Source organism: Schistocerca serialis, chromosome 2, assembly GCF_023864345.2.
Source record: "Schistocerca serialis cubense isolate TAMUIC-IGC-003099 chromosome 2, iqSchSeri2.2, whole genome shotgun sequence".
Taxonomy (NCBI): Eukaryota; Metazoa; Arthropoda; class Insecta; order Orthoptera; family Acrididae; genus Schistocerca; species Schistocerca serialis.
Genome location: NC_064639.1, coordinates 1,044,643,923 through 1,044,667,858, shown reverse-complemented (window position 1 = coordinate 1,044,667,858; position 23,936 = coordinate 1,044,643,923). Strand labels below are relative to the sequence as shown.

Genomic DNA, 23,936 nt, shown 5'->3' with positions numbered 1-23,936 from the left:
GGGCAGACAGCTTGTTAGTTGTGATGCCCATCTAGGATGCAGCACAGTGATTGTAGCATAGCTTGTAGGTCATATGACTGGTTTCACAAGTATCCCTGCCTTTGATGGGATAGGAAATGCCTATGATAGGACATGAGTAGGTAATGGTGGGAGGATATCTTTAATGGGACAGGAGATGTGTCTGACAGAACTGAAGCAGGTGGTGGTAGGTGAATGTTTGGGGCAGGTCTCGCATCTAGGTCTATTGCAGGGATATGAGCCACATGGTAAGGGGTTGGGTGCAGGTGTGGACATAGATGCGAAATCTGTCCCGTTCACCCTACCATTTCTACCTATTCCAGGCATCTCCTATCCCAGTAAAGGTAAGGCTACCTATGAAAGCAGTCATTAACAAAATAGAGCACTTTCTACAACAGATAAAATTTCATTAATAGTCTATTAATCACGGATGACGCCCACATTTGTGATCCCCCACCTTCTTCCTAGTTGTCACTGTTGTTCCACAATAAGCAAAGTCTTTTCTGAAGATATGACACGAGTAAGAGTACAATAAACCTTTTAGTTTACTTGTCTTTTCTTCTAGAGTTGGCTCCAGTTCTTTGTGTCTAGGGGTCTGATTCTTGAACCTGAAATTCTCACATTTCAGGTCCTCATGGTTAAATTGATCTAAATAAATTTAAACATTGTTGTTGCAGAATTTTTGTTTTTACATTCATTTATTTTGTCACATTTTAGTGCATCACACTGTCTTTTGATTTTTCACACTAACAAAGCCAAAATTACATTGTTTGCCAAAAATACAAAAATACATCCAATCACATTTGAGGCATGCTTACTGCTACTTTACTCTGTGGTAATAACAATATTCCAAAAGGTTTACAATTTTTCTTGACAAACGAATTTCTATTAGTTTTGATAATTATTTCATAAATGAATGCAGAAATAAACATAATAAACACTACTAGATTGCTTAATTAATAATAGAAATTTTAAGTGTGCCAAATAATTCGTAATTTAAGATGTTTCTAAAAAAAATTAACTGTACATTCAGAACTTTTATTTATCAATTATAACATCCAAAATAATAATTCCTATTCATAAATTCTGGCTTGAATTATAACATATTATGTACAAAATTATAAGAAATTTTTCAGAAAAACAGCTGAGATAATACTAACCAGTCCAAAATTCGAAAAATATTATTGATATCGACTACAATTGTTGAGGAAAGGTAATGCTAGAGGAAGATGTCCCATTACAAATTCCCTTTTTTTTTCACTCTGTTCCCTTCCTTCAAACCTCCTGACACCACCTAGCAGCCCTGCCCTTTCCCCATTGTGTTTCTGCACAATCCCACAACCATCATTACACTTTCCCCCACCCCACCCTGCTATATCCTGTCCCCTTCCTGCCTGCCCCATATCTCTTTCCTACCCCACTACCAGATTTGCTCCTCCCATCAGACACAGCTACAAATCAGCTTGGCCATAGCAGCCAGAGACAGTGGTCATGTATGTGTGAGTTGTGCTTGTGTGAATGTGTGTGTGTTTTCTACTTCAGAAGAAGGGTTTTTTGCTGAAATCTAAAATGTATAGTTGTCTTTTTAGTTGTTCCTGTTTGTGACTCATTGTCTGATCTATATGGTGAGTAGCAATATGAACTGTTATCATATTGTTGATATTTCATCCTGTCTTTTCCATTATACTGCTATAAGATAGCTTTGAGACCATCTCACTGCTTCTTCTTAGTCAAACCTGGAACCTACCACAATTTTGTTCATAGCTTTAAGAATGAAATGATTGAACATACAAACCATGTGCTGAACCCAGTGGAGCAGATGTTGAACTAAGACTGACTTTTGATTTATACTACCAGCCTGTTGCAACACTCTGATGTTTATGCATTTATCTTGTTAATAATTTTCAAAATGTTGCTGAGGAAGTTTTCATGAATTTTATTAAGCATCATAATGTGGTAGCTGTTAGCTGTGCATCAAAGGCTAAAAACTGTGAGAAATGTGTACATTATAATTCTAGAGTAGCTACCAACATTGTGATTATTAACACTCACACATAGTCTTCAAAATGATGGTCCAGCAAGTTTGGTGTAGGGTTGCAGTTCAAAATCTGGCTTTTTAAAGAAATAATGAAAAAATCAGTACTGGTACTGAGGGTGGTTTGTTGGTTAACCATTAACTGTTTTGTCCTTTGTTCCCAAAATTTTGCTCTTCTGTTAATCTTAGCTTTCACTTGTTTAATGTCTTGGTCAGTATATACAGAATAGTATGGAACTCATCGCGCCTATGAATCCAACACCTTCGCATCCAACCTCCAGTGGAATTGCAAAGTAGTGAATGGAGGATATGGACAAAGACTGCAGATAGGTGGCACTAGGTGGGAATGTGGATTGGCCAAGGGCTGTACCAAGATCATCTGCACAGTTGTGATAAACTCTGTGTCTTGGCTGTGCAGTGGTTAATGCAAATGAATCCTGGTCTGGCACACATTTTCACTTAGCGTCACTGACTATGCATAAAGTCCTGATGCAGCTGACATCGTGAGTTCCTTCCCTCTCTTGTCCTTTCCTTGGTTCCCCCTCCACCCTACTTTACATAATATGCACCATAGCAGCAGATTATATGTGGTGTCTGTGCTTTCAGATATTTCTGAAGAAAAAGACACCACACATTCATACAGCATTTTAAGTTGTTCCGTGATAGCAGTAATCCACCATGGATGTCTGCAGAAGTAATTAGTATTAAAGCCATTGTCAGCTAACATCCTTGCAGTTTCCAGGGGTGAATGATGAAAGCAAAGCCTTCCTTTGCTGATGGTTGAAATGTCTGTGTGAACAGGGAGGGGAGGATTTTTCTAGCTTTTTGTACTCCTCTACAAGTGCACTTTTCATAATAGAGATCAAGGTGGTAGTTAGCTAAGTATGGGTAGCCAGAAAGTAGGTTTAGTTTTGATTGTATCAGTTATAAAACACATGTCATGGCTGTGCTGCACGTCAACAGGTCTTGTGTAAATATTGTTCATCCAAGCTGGGGAGCAATATTCTATAACATGGTAGACCAATCCAAAAGGTGAAGTAGGAGCCTCATGATGTACCATGGAGTTTCTGGGCAGTGATGTTTAAAGTTTTGATTTCAGCTGTTCTTAATAGATGTGTTTCTAGTTGATTGTTTTACCAAGCATTATACCTAGGTATTTCTGTTATGAATGAATAGCCTTTCTTCAAAATTGACCATGAGTTCTTTGTTGGTCCACTTGTTGTTCAGGTGAAACGTTGAGCTACTTTCTTAAGTACACTTGGCTGCAACTTCTGTATATAGAAATATTTAGCAATAATTGAGAAATCATTGGTCAGTATGGACACAGTAACATTACTGTGAGTGCCCAGTCATCAGCATATCCAAACTTTCTAGATGTGGTTTTAGTCATATCTGAAATGTGTAAACTGAACAGGAGGGGGCTCAGGGCACATCCTTGTGGCAGCCCATCATTTAGCTAAAATTGTGAACTCATCTTGTTGCCCATTAGTACTTGGAAACATTGCACAGTGATCATTTCATTGATGAAATTGTCAATTTTTAGGCTTGGAATGAGTTGTAGAAGTTTCAGTATGACACCATGCTTCCAGACAGTATCATACGTAGCTGTCAGTTCAGTGAATGTAACTGACAACTTCTCTTGATTCTGGATGCCAGTTTCTGTGAAAGTTGTTAGGTAGAGTACTGGATCTGTGCAGTTGCAGCTAGATTTGAATCCTGTCTGTTCAACCAGTATATTCTCAAAGATCTTGTGTCTCATATTCTCTTGTACACAATCCTTTCCTGGATTTTATATACCATACTAAGTAAAACTATTGGTTGATAACAGTCTGGCTTATCATTTGTTTTACCTGCTTTCAGTCTGGCTATTACTCTTGATCATTTTGTTTCACGTGGTATGTTGCCCACTGCAAAATGTTTGTGAAGAGGTCAGCCACCCAGTTTATTACATGCTTGCCATAGTGCAAAAGGTATTCTGCTTGAATGCTATCAATGCCCAGGGCTTTCATAGGTTTCTTTTATTTTATGGCTGTCATTACTTCTTCAATGCTCAGTGTTCAGTTTCAGATTTGCAAAGCTTTTTTGAGTCCTTTCATTTCTTCTTAGCCACAGTAGGCTTGAGGAGTTCTGGAAGTGAAGATGTTGTTTGCTACAGATTGGTTGATGGTAACAGCATCACATGTGGCAATCTCATTGGGAGCCACCACCTAGTTTTCTGAACAAAGACCCAGCTCTCCTGTTTGATGTATGGAAGTCCAGGGTATCAGTGATCTCAGTTAACTTTATACATCTAGCTGTGTCACTGTTACTCAACAACTAAATTAATGATTTGTCAAAATATTGTAGTGCTTGTGATTCATTTCTCTGGTGACATCTTCATATTCCATCTCAATGAAGCATTAAGCAACAGATAATAGGGTTACATCCATTAGATGCATACCGATCAGTTCACAGTACTGCCACCATCCTAGAAATGCAATGCAGTTGAACAGTTACAGAAAAGACTCATCATTCAGGTCACTGCTCCAGCAGTTCCATAGTTTCTTGGAAAGGAATCTGAATGAATAAACAAATACACAAGAACCCTGTTTATCCAGACTAGATGGGACTAGATGTAAATTGGGCTTCTAAAAACCAGGAAATATTCTACTAAATGCAGAAACTAAAATAATGTACTGAAATATAAAAATCTTTTATTTTGGCACTTAGAAGAAACACTTTTCTGGTACTTAAACCCTGTAGTTACTCCCACAGTCTATTCATGTTTATTTACTGAAGCAGTGTGTAAATTACTTTTCTTTCAAGCTTGTGTGGCATTTGAGAGCAGCACGATCACCAGCACCTTACAGGGCGGTATCCAATAAACCTTCAGATTTGTCTGCATTATAAATACAGTATGGGGTTAAGTTTTTAGAGAAAATAACTTGTTAGAATTCTTTTTTTAAGTTTTCTGCAACCAGTGTATCCCCCCAAAACACTTTCACTCATCATTGAAACCTGGTGTATGTCTTGGTGAGCTTTCCGTATTTCCAACTAACCTTGGCTGGCTGCAGGGTTAGAAACCACAGCAGTTAGCTCGCTGTTAAGTTTAGCCCCTTTCCCTGCAGGACTGGACTGAATATCAGAGCTTCAATCTCTTTTTTCACAGAATCAAATGAGTAATGCTTCCTTGGGTATTTCATTTCTTGCTTTCTTTACTCTATTGCAGTTCTGCAAATCATCTGTAGACATCATTTTGAGGAGAGAAAAATACTGCCTAACACTCCATTTCTACTCTCCCATGAATGAAAAATTAATTGAATGGTTTCATTTTAACAGTAACATTTGTTTGTGTGAACTACCAAATATATATATGTTATCAGTAAATGTTAGGAAATGACACTGCAGAATAAAAGTTCCAGTGTTGGTTGTGGAGTAAACCAGAAGATGGTACCAACACTCATCTGGATTATTTGATGAAATTCATGGCTCAGCTCATTGTCCGGTATATTTTGGGATATAATTCTTCAAGTGGCCTAGATTGTAGATGTTTTAGAGAGGACATTGATTTGTAAATAATAAATTAACATCATTTATTTACAAGTTCAATATATCCAACAATTAACTGTTGTTTTACAGAGAGTCAGTTTCTAATTATTACTGGTTTCATAACTCATAATATTGTATTCCTTTTCAATGATGCAAATTTATAAAAATTGACATTCTACTTCTACATCTACATCTATATCTACATCCATACTACGCAAGCCACCTGACGGTGTGTGGCGGAGGGTACCTTGAGTACCTCTATCGGTTCTCCCTTCTATTCCAGTCTCGTATCGTTCGTGGAAAGAAGGATTGTCGGTATGCCTCTGTGTGGGCTCTAATCTCTCTGATTTTATCCTCATGGTCTCTTTGCGAGATATATGTAGGAGGGAGCAATGTACTGCTTGACTCCTCGGTGAAGGTATGTTCTCGAAACTTCAACAAAAGCCCATACTGAGCATCTCTCCTGCAGCGTCTTCCACTGGAGTTTATTTATCATCTCCGTAACGCTTTCGCGATTACTAAATGATCCTGTAACGAAGCGCGCTGCTCTCTGTTGGATCTTCTCTATCTCTTCTATCAACCCTATCTGGTACGGATCCCACACTGCTGAGCAGTATTCAAGCAGTGGGCAAACAAGCGTACTGTAACCTACTTCCCTTGTTTTCGATTGCGTTTCCTTAGGATTCTTCCAATGAATCTCAGTCTGGCATCTGGTTTACCGACGATCAACTTTATATGATCATTCCATTTTAAATCACTCCTAATGCGTACTCCCAGATAATTTATGGAATTAACTGCTTCCAGTTGCTGACCTGCTATATTGTAGCTAAATGACAAGGGATCTTTCTTTCTATGTATTTGCAGCACATTAAACTTGTCTACATTGAGATTCAATTGCCATTCCCTGCACCATGCGTCAATTCGCTGCAGATCCTCCTGCATTTCAGTACAATTTTCCACTGTTACAACCTCTCGATATACCACAGCATCATCCACAAAAAGCCTCATTTAACTTCCGATGTCATCCACAAGGTCATTTATGTATATTGTGAATAGCTATGGTCCTATGACACTCCCCTGCAGCACACCTGAAATCACTCTTACTTCGGAATACTTCTCTCCATTGAGAATGACATGCTGCGTTCTGGTATCTAGGAACTCTTCAATCCAATCACACAATTGATCTGATAGTCCATATGCTCTTACTTTGTTCATTAAACGACTGTGGGGAACTGCATCGAACGCCTTGCAGAAGTCAAGAAACACAGCATCTACCTGGGAATCCGTGTCTACGGCCCTCTGAGTCTCGCAGACGAATAGTGTGAGCTGGGTTTCACACGGTCGTCTTTTTCGAAACCCATGCTGATTCCTACAGAGTAGATTTCTAGTCTCCTGAAAAGTCATTATACTCTAACATAATACGTGTTCCAAAATTCTACAACTGATCAACGTTAGAGATATAGGTCTATAGTTCTGCACATCTGTTCGACGTCCCTTCTTGAAAACGGGGATGACCTGTGCCCTTTTCCAATCCTTTGGAACACTACGCTCTTCAAGAGACATACGGTACACCGCTGCTAGAAGGGGGGCAAGTTCCTTCATCATGTACTCTGTGTAAAATCGAACTGGTATCCCATCAGGAGCTTTCCTCTTTTGAGCGGTTTTAGTTGTTTCTCTATCCCTCTGTTGTCTATTTTGATATCTACCATTTTGTCACCTGTGTGACAATCCAGAAAAGGAACTACAGTGCAGTCTTCCTTTGTGAAACAGCTTTGGAAAAAGACATTTAGTATTTCAGCCTTTAGTCTGCCAAGTCAGTACATAGAACTTTATTTTCAAATTCATTGAACACCTCTCGCATAGCCTCCTCACACTACATTTCGCTTCATGTAATTTTTGTTTGTCTGCAAGGCTTTGGCTATGTTTATGTTTGCTGTGAAGATCCCTTTGCTTCCACAGCAGTTTTCTAACTCGGTTGTTGTACCATGGTGGCTCTTTTCCATCTCTTACAATCTTTCTTGGCACATACTCATCTAACGTATATTGTACGACAGTTTTGAACTTTGTCCACTGATCCTCAACACCATCTGTACTTGAGACAAAACTTTTGTGTTGAGCCATCAGGTACTCTGAAATCTGCTTTTTGTCACTTTTGCTAAACAGAAAAATCTTCCTACCTTTTTTAATATTTGTATTTACGGCTTAAATCATCAATGCAGTAACCGCTTTATGATCGCTGATTCCCTGTTCTGCATTAAGTGTTTCAAATAGTTCAGCTCTGTTTGTCACCAGAAGGTCTAATATGTTATCGCCATGCATCGGTTCTCTGTTTAATTGCTCAAGGTAGTTTTCAGATAAAGCACTTTAAAAAATTTCACTGGATTCTTTGTCCCTGCCACCCGTTATGAATGTTTGAGTCTCCCAGTCTATATCCGGCAAATTAAAATCTCCACCCAGAACTATAACATGGTGGGGAAATCTACTTGAAATATTTTCCAAATTATCCTTCAGATGCTCAGCCACAACAGCTGCTGAGCCAGGGGGCCTATAGAGACATCCAATTACCATGTCTGAGCCTGCTTTAACCGTGACCTTCACCCAAATTATTTCACATTTTGGATCTCCGTCAATTTCCTTCAATACTATTGCACTTCTCATCGCTATAAACATGCCTCCCCCTTCACTGTCCAGCCTGTCTCTGTGGTATACATTCCACTCTGAGTTTAGAATTTCACTACTGTTTACTTGATTATAGTATCACAGTTATCAGTTAACAAAGTAAGAACTTCAATCTATTTTACATAAAAATTAGTTCAAGACTTTACTTCTTACAACAGTTTTCCCTCCATTACTCCCTCATGATTATTATTTATTAAATTAAACAAAGATAACTCGACTCCTTAGTGCTGAAAACCAATGACACATTTTTGCTGTAAACCTGAGATAAAATTTATCAAGAAAATGTGTAAGATATAAAGGATATTTGTAGATACAGAGTAATTATATATTTTTGGACATAGTCTTGGAATGAAAATTTTGGAAGCAAAAGAAGTGAAATGCTGAATTAGCTGTCAATTATAGTCAAACGAAATAAATGAAATTTATGCGATAATGAATGATCTTAAAAGTGATAATTGAAAATGGATCACTAAAATATTGCAGAATATAAGAAAAAGTGTCAATTTCAAACAAACACAATATATTGATCCCAAAGGCTTCGTTTTTGAACATCTGATTTTCAAGTTTTTGGAATTCACAATTGGAATTAATCATATATTTTGTTAATCCCCATATAACAGATTCATTATAAACATTACAGCATTTTACAGTGGTAAGGAACGGATCCACAAACACTGAAGTAATGGTGGCTGGAAGCATGGGACCAGCAATCTCTATGGTCATGTGGTGCCAATAGACAGCTGTACATGTACCATACCTTACCAAATGTGTACCACACATATGTTAAAGAAAGGAAACAAAAAGTGAATACAGGAGAACTGAAAATTCATATTAATGAGGGCTGCATAAATGAGGTTTTTGCATAATGTGGAAATTTACTATGAGGTTACTGAGACCAAGTTTTGTTGTTTTAGGACACTGAAAAATTGATCTTAATTTCTGATAAACTGGTTACAGTGACCACTGAGGGACATAATTACCAAAGAATTGTAATCTACAGAACCTTTCCATTGCTTTTGTTTGTAACTGGGTCATAAGAGTAATACTGAACAATATTAAATGGTGATGGATTTTTTAATAATAAATAGTCTGGAGGATCTTACATAGGTTATGCAGTCTTCTCCTTCAATTACATAGGCACATATTCACTACTATGGACATGACTTACTAATTGTTAGATTTGATGGCAATTTGTGAGATAAAAACCAAAAATGGGAAAATTGATTATTCTACACAATTATTTTGAAAATTCCTATTGAATTTACAATAATAAATATACTTATTATTGTTATTATTATTATTGTTATTCTAGGGGAGCCAGTTGAGCATGGTGATACTCTTGCCAAAGAAGAATAATGGTCTTAAGAAATTAGAAGCAAAGCTTGCATCTTTGAATTTAGCTGATATTCTCTACAAAATGTCTCTTGTTAAAGTGGAGGCCTACTTACCCAAATTCAAACTGGAACACGAAATAGATCTGAGAGATACTTTGGAGAAAGTGAGTAAAAATGCATTTTTTTTCTTTTAGTTTTTTCTGTTTTCCTAAGTGAAATTCATTCATATGAAGATTTAATATTTGCATATTAAATTTTCCATTTACCGGTATTTAAAAAATATTACTTGTGGAGGAAAAGTAATTTTGTGTTTACGGTTATAAACAGTTAATGTTACTGCACTGCAATAAAATATTACCTTTTGTAAAGTGGACACCTTCAGCAGCTCAGTAGCAAGACTGTCACCATCTGAATAGTTTTATATTGCACAGTGATCAGTCTTCTTCATTTTTTTTCTTTAGTGTTTTATTCGTCTCTGATGTGATTGCCAAAATTTGTACGGTTATTTATTCATTCCAGTGTTTTATTAGATAGGAAAATGAACTACATCTGTCTTACTTCATTTACATGTTTTTAAAATAGTTAAAATCTTTTACAGTCATTCTAACTTAAATTTAACATAAAACCTGATTATCTACAATATGTTTAGTTTCTGCTCCAGCTGTGAGAATATGTAAATTATTTGTTGAATCCATTCTTGAGTAAGCAACATAAACTTGCCCAGTAGAGAACATGGTGATCTTGAATCAACTCACAGTACTTAATAGACTGCCCTCATAATCTGTTGAATGTGATGCAGAGCACACAATAGCCAATATAATTATTTCTTAAAGCTAAACCTGTAACTCATTACAGTGAGTACTATCCATGCTACAAAGGCTGTTTCGATCATCTCCCTTCTGTATTATGATTGTTGTTTCAATGAAATTGCCAAGTTGCCTGAATTTGAATATAGCAGAATTTTTTCCATTAAACTGAGATATAAAAGTCATTGTGACCATCATGAATTAGTTAGCAAGTCTGGAAACTAGGGATTTGACTCCAGTATTGCTTCTCTCTCTCTCTCTCTCTCTCTCTCTCTCTCTCTCTCTCTCTCTCTCACACACACACACACACACACACACACATACACTCTACCCTTAAGACAATATGCCACTCTTTTTCAAACAATCTTGCCTCTACAGGAGAAATGTGATCAGGACTACAAGGCCTAGCAAACTGAAAAATTTGGAATCTGGCACTAATTTCAGTCAGTTTGATTATTTTTACATGTTACTCCCTTTGTTTCACTAGTTCAACAGTAGTGGTTAAATATCCTTGGGATTGTCATGAATGAGCCAATGACTCCAAATGTAGGGGAGCAAAAACACCACCTTGGACAGTTCCCAGCAATGGTTCCTCATGACATCCTCCCTTCAACTTGTCAGGAGATTTGCATGCTCGTTTGATAGTTTGTCTCTTGTGAGCATAATCTATTAGCACAACACTAAGGAAGCTCCTTGTCCAATGCCAGTCGAGTCCTCACCTTTTTTGGTGGAGGTTAATCCACGTTTTTCCACTGGTTGCTTTGCTCCTTTGTCCCAGGGTCATAGTGATGCACGCAGCACTTGTCTACGGTGATTAGTCAGCTAAAGAAGGTTTTATTGGCTTAAAACAGATGCAATATTTCAACTGCTTCCTCAGCCCAGCAGGCTCTCTGAACAGGTGTCGACAGTTGTTAAACTCGGTGGACAGCAAGCTTTGTAATGTTCAAAATATTATGTAAGATGTTGAAATAGATCAAAGACATTTTCACTTTTTTCACTGTCACCTTGATTGTGATATGCTGTTCTTCAGCACCAGGGCCTCTAATTCTCTTGCAGTACTTGGTTTTCACAAGGAGATGTTCTACCACTTGGTTTGTAGTCATTCTAAATTGTTTGAGATGATGCATTTTTGCCTTACATTTCCGACAATTCTGCATGGATTCTTGCAGAATTACCCTTCAAATGCAGAAAAGAAATTATCAGATAACACTCCACTTTATCAATGGACTGCACCAATATCTTTTTTAATTTTTTTATTATGGCTTTTCTAATGGCTTGTTGCAGATTCAGTTTGTACCAGAACTGCAAACATGTATATGCATACTAACAAAAAATTAATTATGTGACTTTTGTTTCTAGGTGTCAATTAAAATCTTATGATTATCCCCCTAAATTCTGTTTTCAAATTCTCTGACATAACTTTCTTGACTGAAGCAGATTTTCCAGAATGTGTATAGAAGAACCCATTGTTCCCTTATTCTCATGTGGAGCACTGTCTGTGCACATTCTCAAAGCTTATGTTTGGCATGTAGAGGTGCAGATTGGTAAACTAATTATATCTGGGATAAGCATTATAAATAAAAATATTTGTTTTATATTTTGCTTTCAATCACTTTTATGCACGATGACTGAGTTGCTCCTAACAGTGTCATCTTACACAGCCCTAATGTTACATCTGTCCTTCAGACATCATGCACAAGATTTTCATGTTCTCTCCCTTGCTCTGTGAAAACTATTAGTCCTACATAAAAAATGAGTTCGACATTTTGTAGGAAAGTTAATGCAGATAAATTTTGTACTGGAATACGCTCTCGCTGGAGGCCACAATTTTTGAGTTTTTTTTAAAAAAAAAAAAAGAAAAAAAACATACTAATGTGACCTTCAAACACACCTCCATCCCCACACTCATCCCTCACGAATCAGGATTTCTAATACATTGTTTGTGGCACTCTCTCCTACCACTGTTCAAAAATTTCTGAGTGCATGAACTACTTCTGATATGTGACAATTTTTTCATCTCTATGGATTTGGCTAATATTCAGCAATTTTTGGTCTCTATTGATTTAGCCATTATGCTACAAGCATAGTTGATTGTTTCATTAGTATTACTAATTTAATATGACCATGAGGATAATGGAAGAAAACCAACTTTTAACATTCAGCAATTTTTGGTCTCTATTGATTTAGCCATTATGCTACAAGCACAGTTGATTGTTTCATAAGTATTATTAATTTAACATGACCGCGAGGATAATGGAAGAAAACCAACTTTCGTAAACCTTTTGCTAAAGCTAATTATGTTGACAGTGCGATCCAAACTTAACCCTTACAACACAGTACTTTGGAACCAGAAGGCCTGACAAATACAACAACATAATTTTTATTTTTGCTGTTAAAATTCACAAAATTGTATGGTCAAATTTACACAAATGTCTGTTTTAAAATTCATAGGTTGCTGACTAAGGCAGTGGTGTAATACATTCAGTCAATTAAGACTAAGAAAGGTTCAATTCAGAAAATAATTCATGCAGTTGGGAATTTTTGTATATTTGTGCCATGAACAGCATACCAAGAATCCTGACTGGTGGGAGCTGAGTGTGGAAGTCCCCAGTGTGTTTGAAGGTCACTTTTGTATGTTTTTCTCAAATAACTAAAAAATAGTGGCCTCTAGCAACAATGTATCCCAATACAATACAATACTTCACACAATAATACTGGCAATGTGTTTATTCTTAAATTCAGTATTTTGAAAGAACTACTAAATCCTTCCCAGGAAGCTCATGTTATCAATTATGCCAATAACTCCTGTAATTTAGGTGTTTGCTGTGATTCTTCAATTTTTCCCAGCATACTTCATGATGAAAGAGTTCATGGGTAAACAGCTGGGTGTTACTGTCCAATGGGCACAATATTTCGGCAAGCGACCACATCGCCATCATCAGGTGTGCTGACGAACTGACTGCTGAGGTGCCAGCTGTGGGCTTTTATCTCCTCTCACCCCCCCCCCCCCCTCCCCACCCCTCCAGGTAACCGCAGCACAGTCTGCACCCATGTGCACAGCATCCAGCATCCGTTCCATTCATGGTCCGCACCCAGGGGCATGTGCCGGCACTGTCTTCATACTATCTCTGCCTGTTCTTGAAGTCAGTTCATGGTGGTATGTCTTCTTTCTCCTTTTAATCAGATTCAAAGCGAGTTCCCAGGCCTTACTAAGGATGTAACCAATATCTCAATTGATCAGTGGTTCCAATACTGAAATCTTGATAGATTCTTTAATGACACAGTCCTAATATTTGAACATCTGTGTCAGAACCTTCATCTGGTTGTAGTTCATTCTGTGTAATTCTGAGATGCAATGTTTGGCAACTGCAATCTTGTTAGGCTGCTGAAGTCTGGTGTGCCATTGATGTTGTTGGCAATGATCATCAATAGTAAGCACCATTTGACCTATTTAAGTTAAGCCACATTTGCAGGGGATCTGGTAGACTCTAGATTTCGATAGTCTGGGATTGTCCTTGACATTACCAAGCAGTGCGTGTGTCTTAATTGGTGAGCAGAAGACAGTCTTCACTTGATGTTTTAGAAGAACTTAACCTATCTTACCAGATAAAGCGCCATAGAATGGGATAAGTGCTATATCCCCAACGTGCTGGGTTTCCTGTTCTGTTTCCTCCAGTTGTACAGTCAGTGTGGGATTCAGAGCACTCCAGATTTGCTTCTCTGTATAGCTGTTTTTCTGGAAAACCAACCTCAAATGTTCAAGTTCCATGGTAAACTTGATGTTTGACTCTAGCCTGGCTGTTGACCCGTGAACTCTTTCGTTATGTGATTGCTATTTACATATTGTTTCCTTTTGTCTAATAGCCATTGCCAAACACATAAAAAGCACATCATGGTTCCAAAAAGGTAAATCTACCAAAGCCACTACCTTAAGCCTAAAAAAATATCTTATAGTTGATGGAAATACTACAAAAAGGATACATTGCTACTCACCTAATAGTGAAGATGCTCGGTCACAGATAGGCACAACAAAACGACTGTCAAACAAGTAATTTATAGGCCAAAATAAGCACATTTATGTCGACATATAACACAGCACAGTGGCTCATACAGAATGATGTAATTATCTGTCTAAAACAATGATGTTCATGGTGTTCACAAACAGAGAAAATTACATAGATATATTCATAGACTCCCCCCCCATGAACCATAGACCTTGCCGTTGGTGGGGAGGCTTGCGTGCCTCAGCGATACAGATGGCCGTACCGTAGGTGCAACCACAACGGAGGGGTATCTGTTGAGAGGCCAGACAAACGTGTGGTTCCTGAAGAGGGGCAGCAGCCTCTTCAATAGTTGCAAGGGCAACAGTCTGGATGATTGACTGATCTGGCCTTGTAACAATAACCAAAACGGCCTTGCTGTGCTGGTACTGCGAACGGCTGAAAGCAAGGGGAAACTACGGCCGTAATTTTTCCCAAGGGCATGCAGCTTTACTGTATGATTAAATGATGATGGCTTCCTCTTGGGTAAAATATTCCGGAGGTAAAATAGTCCCCCATTCGGATCTCCGGGCGGGGACTACTCAAGAGGATGTCGTTATCAGGAGAAAAAAAACTGGCGTTCTACGGATCGGAGCGTGGAATGTCAGGTCCCTTAATCGGGCAGGTAGGTTAGAAAATTTGAAAAGGGAAATGGATAGGTTGAAGTTAGATATAGTGGGAATTAGTGAAGTTCGGTGGCAGGAGGAACAAGACTTCTGGTCAGGTGACTACAGGGTTATAAACACAAAGTCAAATAGGGGTAATGCAGGAGTAGGTTTAATAATGAATAGGAAAATAGGAATGTGGGTAACCTACTACAAACAGCATAGTGAACGCATTATTGTGGCCAAGATAGATACGAAGCCCACACCTAATACAGTAGTACAAGTTTATATGCCAACTAGCTCTGCAGATGACGAAGAAATTGAAGAAATGTATGAGGAAATAAAAGAAATTATTCAGATTGTGAAGGGAGACGAAAATTTAATAGTCATGGGTGACTGGAATTCGAGTGTAGGAAAAGGAAGAGAAGGAAACGTAGTAGGTGAATATGGATTGGGGCTAAGAAATGAAAGAGGAAGCCGCCTGGTAGAATTTTGAACAGAGCACAACTTAATCATAGCTAACAATTGGTTTAAGAATCATGATAGAAGGTTGTATACATGGAAGAACCCTGGAGATACTAAAAGGTATCAGATAGATTATATAATGGTAAGACAGAGATTTAGGAACCAGGTTTTAAATTGTAAGACATTTCCAGGGGCAGATGTGGACTCTGACCACAATCTATTGGTTATGACCTCTAGATTAAAACTGAAGAAACTGCAAAAAGGTGGGAATTTAAGGGGACGGGACCTGGATAAACTGACTAAACCAGATGTTGTACAGAGTTTCAGGGAGAGCATAAGGGAACAATTGACAGGAATGGGGGAAACAAATACAGTAGAAGAAGAGTGGGCAGCTTAAAGGGATGAAGTAGTGAAGGCAGCAGAGGATCAAGTAGGTAAAAAGACGAGGGCTAGTAGAAATCCTTGGGTAACAGAAGAAATATTGAATTTAATTGATGAAAGGAGAAAATATAAAAATGCAGTAAATGAAGCAGGCAAAAAGGAATACAAATGTCTCAAAAATGAGATCGACAGGAAGTGCAAAATGGCTAAGCAGGGATGGCTAGAGGACAAATGTAAGGATGTAGAGGCTTATCTCACTAGGGGTAAGATAGATACTGCCTACAGGAAAATTAAAGAGACATTTGGAGATAAGAGAACCACTTGTATGAACATCAAGAGTTCAGACGGAAACCCAGTTCTAAGCAAAGAAGGGAAAGCAGAATGGTGGAAGGAGTATATAGAGGGTCTATACAAGGGCGATGTACCTGAGGACAATATTATGGAAATGGAAGAGGATGTAGATGAAGATGAAATGGGAGATACGATACTGCGTGAAGAGTTTGACAGAGCACTGGGAGGCCTGAGTCGAAACAAGGCCCCCGGACTAGACAACATTCCATTGGAACTACTGGCGGCCTTGGGAGAGCCAGTCCTGACAAAACTCTACCATCTGGTGAGCAAGATGTATGAAACAGGTGAAATACCCTCAGACTTCAAGAAGAATATAATAATTCCAATCCCAAAGAAAGCAGGTGTTGACAGATGTGAGAATTACTGAACGATCTGTTTAATAAACCACAGCTGCAAAATACTAACACGAATTCTTTACAGACGAATGGAAAAACTAGTAGAAGCTGACCTCGGGGAAGATCAGTTTGGATTCCGTAGAAATACTGGAACACGTGAGGCAATACTGACCTTATGACTTATCTTAGAAGAAAGATTAAGGAAAGGCAAACCTACGTTTCTAGCATTTGTGGACTTAGAGAAAGCTTTTGACAATGTTGACTGGAATACTCTCTTTCAAATTCTAAAGGTGGCAGGGGTAAAATACAGGGAGCGAAAGGCACTTTACAATTTGTACAGAAACCAGATGGCAGTTATAAGAGTCGAGGGACATGAAAGGGAAGCAGTGGTTGGGAAGGGAGTAAGACAGGGTTGTAGCCTCTCCCCGATGTTATTCAATCTGTATATTGAGCAAGCAGTAAAGGAAACAAAAGAAAAATTCGGAGTAGGTATTAAAATCCATGGAGAAGAAATAAAAACTTTGAGGTTCGCCGATGACATTGTAATTCTGTCAGAGACAGCAAAGGACTTGGAAGAGCAGTTGAACGGAATGGATGGTGTCTTGAAGGGAGGATATAAGATGAACATCAACAAAAGCAAAACGAGGATAATGGAATGTAGTCGAATTAAGTCGGGTGATGTTGAGGGTATTAGATTAGGAAAGGAGACACTTAAAGTTGTAAAGGAGTTTTGCTATTTGGGGAGCAAAATAACTGATGATGGTCGAAGTAGAGAGGATATAAAATGTAGACTGGCAATGGCAAGGAAAGCGTTTCTGAAGAAGAGAAATTTGTTAACATCGAGTATAGATTTAAGTGTCAGGAAGTCATTTCTGAAAGTATTTGTATGGAGTGTAGCCATGTATGGAAGTGAAACATGGACGGTAAATAGTTTGGACAAGAAGAGAATAGAAGCTTTCAAAATGTGGTGCTACAGAAGAATGCTGAAGATTAGATGGGTAGATCACGTAACTAATGAGGAGGTACTGAATAGGATTGGGGAGAAGAGGAGTTTGTGGCACAACTTGACCAGAAGAAGGGATCGGTTGGTAGGACATGTTCTGAGGCATCAAGGGATCACCAGTTTAGTATTGGAGGGCAGCGTGGAGGGTAAAAATCGTAGGGGGAGACCAAGAGATGAATAGACTAAGCAGATTCAGAAGGATGTAGGTTGCAGTAGGTACTGGGAGATGAAGGAGCTTGCACAGGATAGATTAGCATGGAGAGCTGCATCAAACCAGTCTCAGGACTGAAGACCACAACAACAACAACATTCATAGACGAAACGAGGTGGGAAGAGGTAAGTTCTATAAATTTTTTTGGAATTACATTTGATGATAATCTCCAGAGCAGGCAAATTATAGACACTGTCTGCTGTAAATTAAACACTATTATATTTATTATGAAGTAACTTGCATATTATGCCAACAAATAACTTCTATCTACAGTATCCATGGTCTTTTAGAACCATACTTACAGTACTGAATTAATATTTGGAGAAACTCCAGCAGCAACATCGCCACACAGACCGAGAGCTGCTGGGAAAAGTCCTCAATACTCAAGTGTACAACTGCTAAAACATCTTCCTAAAGGTCTAAAGGACAGTATGAGTTAACTGCTAAAGGATTATTAAATGGGAAAAAGAATTTTATAATGTAGAGGAGTATTTATGTTAAGAATGAGGAATGTTATTATTACATGAATTTATGTAAGGCAATTTATTTATTTATTTTATTTATCCATCCGTTGACAATAAATATTGTATGGATGTTGTCAAGGGTATATGTAAGCCACTTCAAAGAAGTGGGACACAAACAATATATATGTAAAAAAGTACAAAACAAAATAATACAATGAAGTTAATAATAATGCAATGAAATTAATATAGCCTATATACATCCCTGTTTGTTATTTTAAATGCACAGTCTGTTTTTCATAAGGCTTTAGTTTTGTCCTCCCTAAATGGCAAGTCCTTATGTACACAACACTGCTTAAGTATATATTTACATCACACAACAGCTGTCCTTTAAGTATGTAAATGTAATGAATGATTAGGTAATGAATGATTAGGTACAGATAGAGTATTTTCCATTTTGCCTTTATAAATATCATCAGAAAAAATTTATTGGCCTACATAGTCATTTACAGAATAAAAATATTGTTCTACTAGAAATTTTTTAAATTCTGTTTTAAATTTATTATCATCTTCTAACTGTCTGATGTTGACTGGCAGTGCGTTGCACAGTTTTGCACCGATATGGCTCACATGCCTTTGTGTATTCGTTCTTTTTGTTCGCTGAGTATGGAGTGCTGTGCTATTACGGGTATTATGGTTACGAAAGTCGGCATTTGTCTGAAAATCTGCAATGTAGGTCCTGACATACAATACACATTTGTATATGTATAATGATGGTATAGTAAGTATTCTAAGCTTTTTGAATATGAGTTTGCAGTGTGCCTGTGGATGGCTGTGAGTTATTATTCAGATGGTCCTCTTCTGCAACAAAAAAATTTGTTTTAGGCGCCCTGTTGTAAAACCCCAAAATATTATTCTGTATTTGCAAGAGATTGAAAATAGCCGAAATATGCCATTCTGGCACCCTCTGAGGTACAAACATTTGCAATAATTCTGAGGGCAAAATAGGCTGAATTAAGTTTCTGTGCAAGTTGTATTATGTGGTCATTATAATTTAAGTTTTCATCCACATGAATCCCCAGCAATTTTGTGGATGTCACTCTGTCTAAGGCTATATTGTATCATCAGTATGTGTATTCCATAGTGAAAGAGTGTGTAAACAAATTGAAAACTTAAATATTAATGGAGGGAAAAATGTATGCACCATTACTATCATTATTACCAATTCCATGTTTTAAACTAAAATATGTAAGGTAGTTTAGAATATTAGATTAAATTGGCTTGTCCTATGTTATAATTGCACACTCTGTACATTTAATCAATTGGGATCAAATAAAAATTAGTCAATTAATCAATTAAGTTCCAGTAATCATTACTACAATGAGAATATTTTCTTTCACACTATGTTACCCAAACTTTTTGTTGAGTTTATTAACTAATTAATTAGTTCATAATATGAAATAAATTCTGATGAAGGATGTCAGTCATTCCAGTACAGTAATACTGATTCAGTTTCTGTGTCCATCATTTTCTTTTTTTCTGGTTTTTTAAAAATGTTATAGAAATCTAGAGCTTCCTAGCTTTACCAATGTTGATCTTGCTCTGAACTTACAGCTTGGTATGAAGACTATGTTTGATCCATGTGAAGCAGATCTCACTGGTATAAGTGACTCACAACCCGGCCTTGTTGTTAGCCACATCTTGCACAAAGCTTTCATAGAAGTAAATGAGAAAGGCACTGAAGCTGCAGCAGCAACTGGTATGTAGATATCTACATATACTTTTATGTGTTATGAGCATTCAGTTGAGGAGGGTCAGAGACAGCATGCGGTATAAAAATGTTGTCAAACAATGGATACTGCAGATTGGAATATCAGCTACATCAGGAAAATGATAGATTGCTACTCACCGTAAAGATGACCCATATATTGAAGCAGCCATTGAAATCAAGAATGTTATGTTCAGCTACATGTTATGCAACGGAGTGGTCTACTTTGCTCTCGGCTACAGTTTGGCAGTGCCAATCACTGTGGTGGACAGCTGGTTGGTACCCATGCCAATATAGAAAGCTGTGCAGTGGTTGTAGCAGAGTTGTATACCAGCTCTGCCGTGACCATTGCACAGTTTTTTATGTTGGTATGTCTAACAACCAGCTGTCCACCAGGATGAATGGCCACTGCCAAACTATGGCCAAGAGCAAAGTAGACCACCCTGTGTCACAACATGCAGCTTAACATAACATGCTTGATTTCAATGACTGCATCACAACCCAGGCCGTATGAATCCTCTCCTCCATCAACCACTTTTCTGAACTGTGCAGATGGGACAACACGAACACCCAGTCCCCGGATGGAGAAAATCCCCAATCCCACAGAAGAGCTTCTGTGAAGTTTGGAAGGTAGGAGACAAGATACTGGCAGAAGAAAAGGTGTGAGGATGGGGCGTGAGTCGTGCTTGGGTAGCTCAGATGGTAGAGCACTTGCCCGCGAATGGCAAAGGTCATGAGTTCCTGTCTCGGTCTGGCACACAGTTTTAATCTGCCAGGAAGTTTCATCAGGTAAAGTTATCCTGTTTTCTACGTTGTCATGGACAAGTTTGAATTCCTCTCACAAGTCATCTATAACCTTGTTACTATCATTAGGTTTGGAAAAAGCAACAGTCACAACATTTCTAGAGATTATACTCTCGGAAATTTCTGAATCTATAATTAGCTCAAAAGGTTCCACCAGACTACTTACATTTATAATGTCAGATTGACTATTTTTTCTTTGAAATTTTGTTCTACATTATTTACTTGCGAACTGACATCTCATGTAGTAACAGCTTGTATACTAACACCTGGAATTTTAGATTGCATAATTGATATTAATTCTATAGATCGATCTGTGCCCTCTTTCAAGATATTAATTCCCTGTCTTACAGAATTAAATTTAACACTACATACATTTTCACAAAATTTTAATTTCCCCTAAATTCAGATTCTACATTTTTACATTTAACTTAAATATCAAATTCCAATTTTTTAGCTAAATTCTGAAATTGCTCATCCAGCTTTTGGTTAAGGTCAGTAAATAGTTGATTAACATGGGTATTCAAAGAACCAGTGTGTTCACTCTTTAAATCTAACATCAGATTTTCTACCTTATTATTTAAAGAGTCAATTTCAGTCCTTAATAAAACTATATTTGCTGCTTGACTGTTCAAGGTTTCACTTTCATTACTTCAAATTTCACTCTGAGCTGAATCAGCCTTCTGGTCATCCAACTTAGCACTTTGGTCATCTAATCTAGGATATAGATCTTGTCTTAAAGTGGTTGAATTTGCACTTTGTGCATCCAATCTATCATTTAACTGAGTATTTACTGACTCTAACTTTATACTTAGTCCTTTGATTAAATTTGCTACTTCAGTCCAGTCTGACATGTCCCAATTCCCTGTCTTGGCCATGGCTGGTTGTGAAGGTTGTTGCTGTTCTTAGACCTAGTAATCATCCAAAAGAAAATTCACCACTGAGCACAATAACTACACTAGAATTCAGCCATCCCCTCAAATTTACCAAATAATTATTGGTTGTTGCTCACCCAGCATAGAGTTCTAGCTGCGTTGGTGAGCAAATGTGTAATCAGTGCCAGTGGACAGCACTGGCGCTGGTGGTGTCGAATGTTGTTTTCTGCCTCAGAGACGGCGAGCAGATGCGGAGTCAGCTCCGGTGAGCAGCAGCTGGTGCAGTCGGTGTCGGTGGCTGATTACTGCATTGGTGTCAGCACAATGTATGTGTGTGAAGACTGCTTACTCTCCAGCCCCGATCTTCTTAGTCCAGTCTTCTCCGCTATTACTTTCTCATGTCTTTTACTGTGTTGCACTTTGAACTTTCTTCCATTTGTTTATTGAACTCAATACTATTACTGGACACAGTTCTCACATCTTGTTAGGCCTGGTTGCTGTGGCAATGCCTAATATCTTCTTTCCATTCCTGTCTTTAAATTCCCACTTTCTTCGGGTCCTGTCACTTAGGTCACCATGTTCTAATATTTTTCGGATGACAGAAAATAATATCTTCTTATGTCTGTAATCTATTGATCACATATATTAACTTTAGTGTCAACACACTTGTTGATTAATGATGTACTAGAACTGCTATGCAGAACAAAATTCTCTTCTTAGGCATATAAATATCTTTGTTGTCTCACTTGTATCTCGAGCTTTAGAAACAATTAAGTACATTGAGAGATAAGAGTTGGTTTAAAAACCATTTGAAAATATGAACATGAGGCTTGACTTCTCTGAGTCCAAGACATGGATATGCATAGAAATCTATATTCAGTTGTTCATTAGTCTTTTTAAAATCAACACAGACACTAAAGAGTGCAGAATACTACATAACTATTCCTTGAGTTTTCATCACGTCTTCCGTGGTGCTGGCAGCAAACACTTGTCATTATCAGTGACTCACCCCTCTTACAGTCTTCTAATAACAAACTTCCATCCTGCACATAGAAACATGTGGACCGGTAGAAATGTTCTCACTCTCCCGTACATGTACCTAAAATATTGGGTGTTCAAGACGGTGGAAGGCCGAGTGTTTCTAGAATTTACCCCAAAATTCTTGAGGCACTACAAAGGGAATTAACAGACTTTGAATACAGAATGATAGTTGTAGCTAGACACATAGACATTTCATTTCATAAATCCCTAGGGAATTCAATATTCTGTGACCCACAGTGTCAAAAGTGTGCTGAGAATACCAGATTTCAGGCATTACCTCTCACCATGGACAATGCAGTGGCCGATGGCCTTCACTTAAAGGCCAAGTGCAGCAGTGTTTGTGGGAGTTGTCACTGCTAACAGACAGGCAATACTGTGTGAAAGAACCACAGAAATGAATGTGGGATCTATGAAGACTATCTGTTAGGGCAGTGTGGCGAAATTTGGCATTAGTGGGCTATGGCATCAGACAAACGATGTGAATGGCTTTGCCAACAGCATGACATTGCTTGCAGCACCTCTCCTGGACTTGTGACCCTATCGGTTTGGCCCTAGATGAATGTAGAACTGTAGCCTGGTTAGACAAGTCCTGATTTCAGTTGGTAAGAGCTGGTGGTAGGGTTTGAGTGTAGCACAGGACCCATGAAGTCGTGGACCCAAGTTCCCAACAAGGCACTGTGCAAGTTGGTGATAGCTCCATAATGGTGTGGTCTCTGTTTATGTAGAATGGACTGGATCCTATGTTCCAGCTGAACTGATGATTGAATGGAAATGGTTATGTCTGGCTACTTGGAATCCGTTTGCAGCCATTCATGGACTTCATGTTTCCAAAAAACAATGAAATTTTTATGGATGACAGAGTACCATGTCACTGGGCCACAGTTGCTCATGATTGGTTTGAGGAACATTCTGGAATGATTCATCCACCCAGATCACCTGACATGAAAATCATCAAATTTTTGTGGGACATAATTGAGAGCTCATTTCACGAACAAAATCCTGCCAGCAACACTTTCACAATTATGGATGGTTATAGATGCAGCATGGCTCAGTATTTTTGCAGGGGACTTCCGGCTCAGTATTTCTGCAGGGAAATTCCAATGACTTGTTGAGTTCATACTGCTTCGAGTTGCTGCACTATACCAGGCATAAAAAAGTCCAGCATGATATAAGCAGATATCCCATGACTTCTGTCACCA

At 38.1% G+C, this 23,936-nt stretch overlaps 1 protein-coding gene across 1 annotated transcript in view; it reads left to right on the top strand.

Moving 5' to 3' along the window:
* Positions 1 to 20,019, top strand: part of LOC126456613 (leukocyte elastase inhibitor A-like) — a 45,378-nt gene extending 25,359 nt beyond the window's left edge. Inside the window, exons 3-4 of the mRNA XM_050092357.1 lie at positions 9,573 to 9,758; positions 19,867 to 20,019. Coding sequence (XP_049948314.1) covers positions 9,573 to 9,758; positions 19,867 to 20,019 — 339 coding nt within the window. The remainder of the gene's footprint in view (positions 1 to 9,572; positions 9,759 to 19,866) is intronic.
* The last annotated feature ends 3,917 nt before the right edge of the window (positions 20,020 to 23,936 follow it).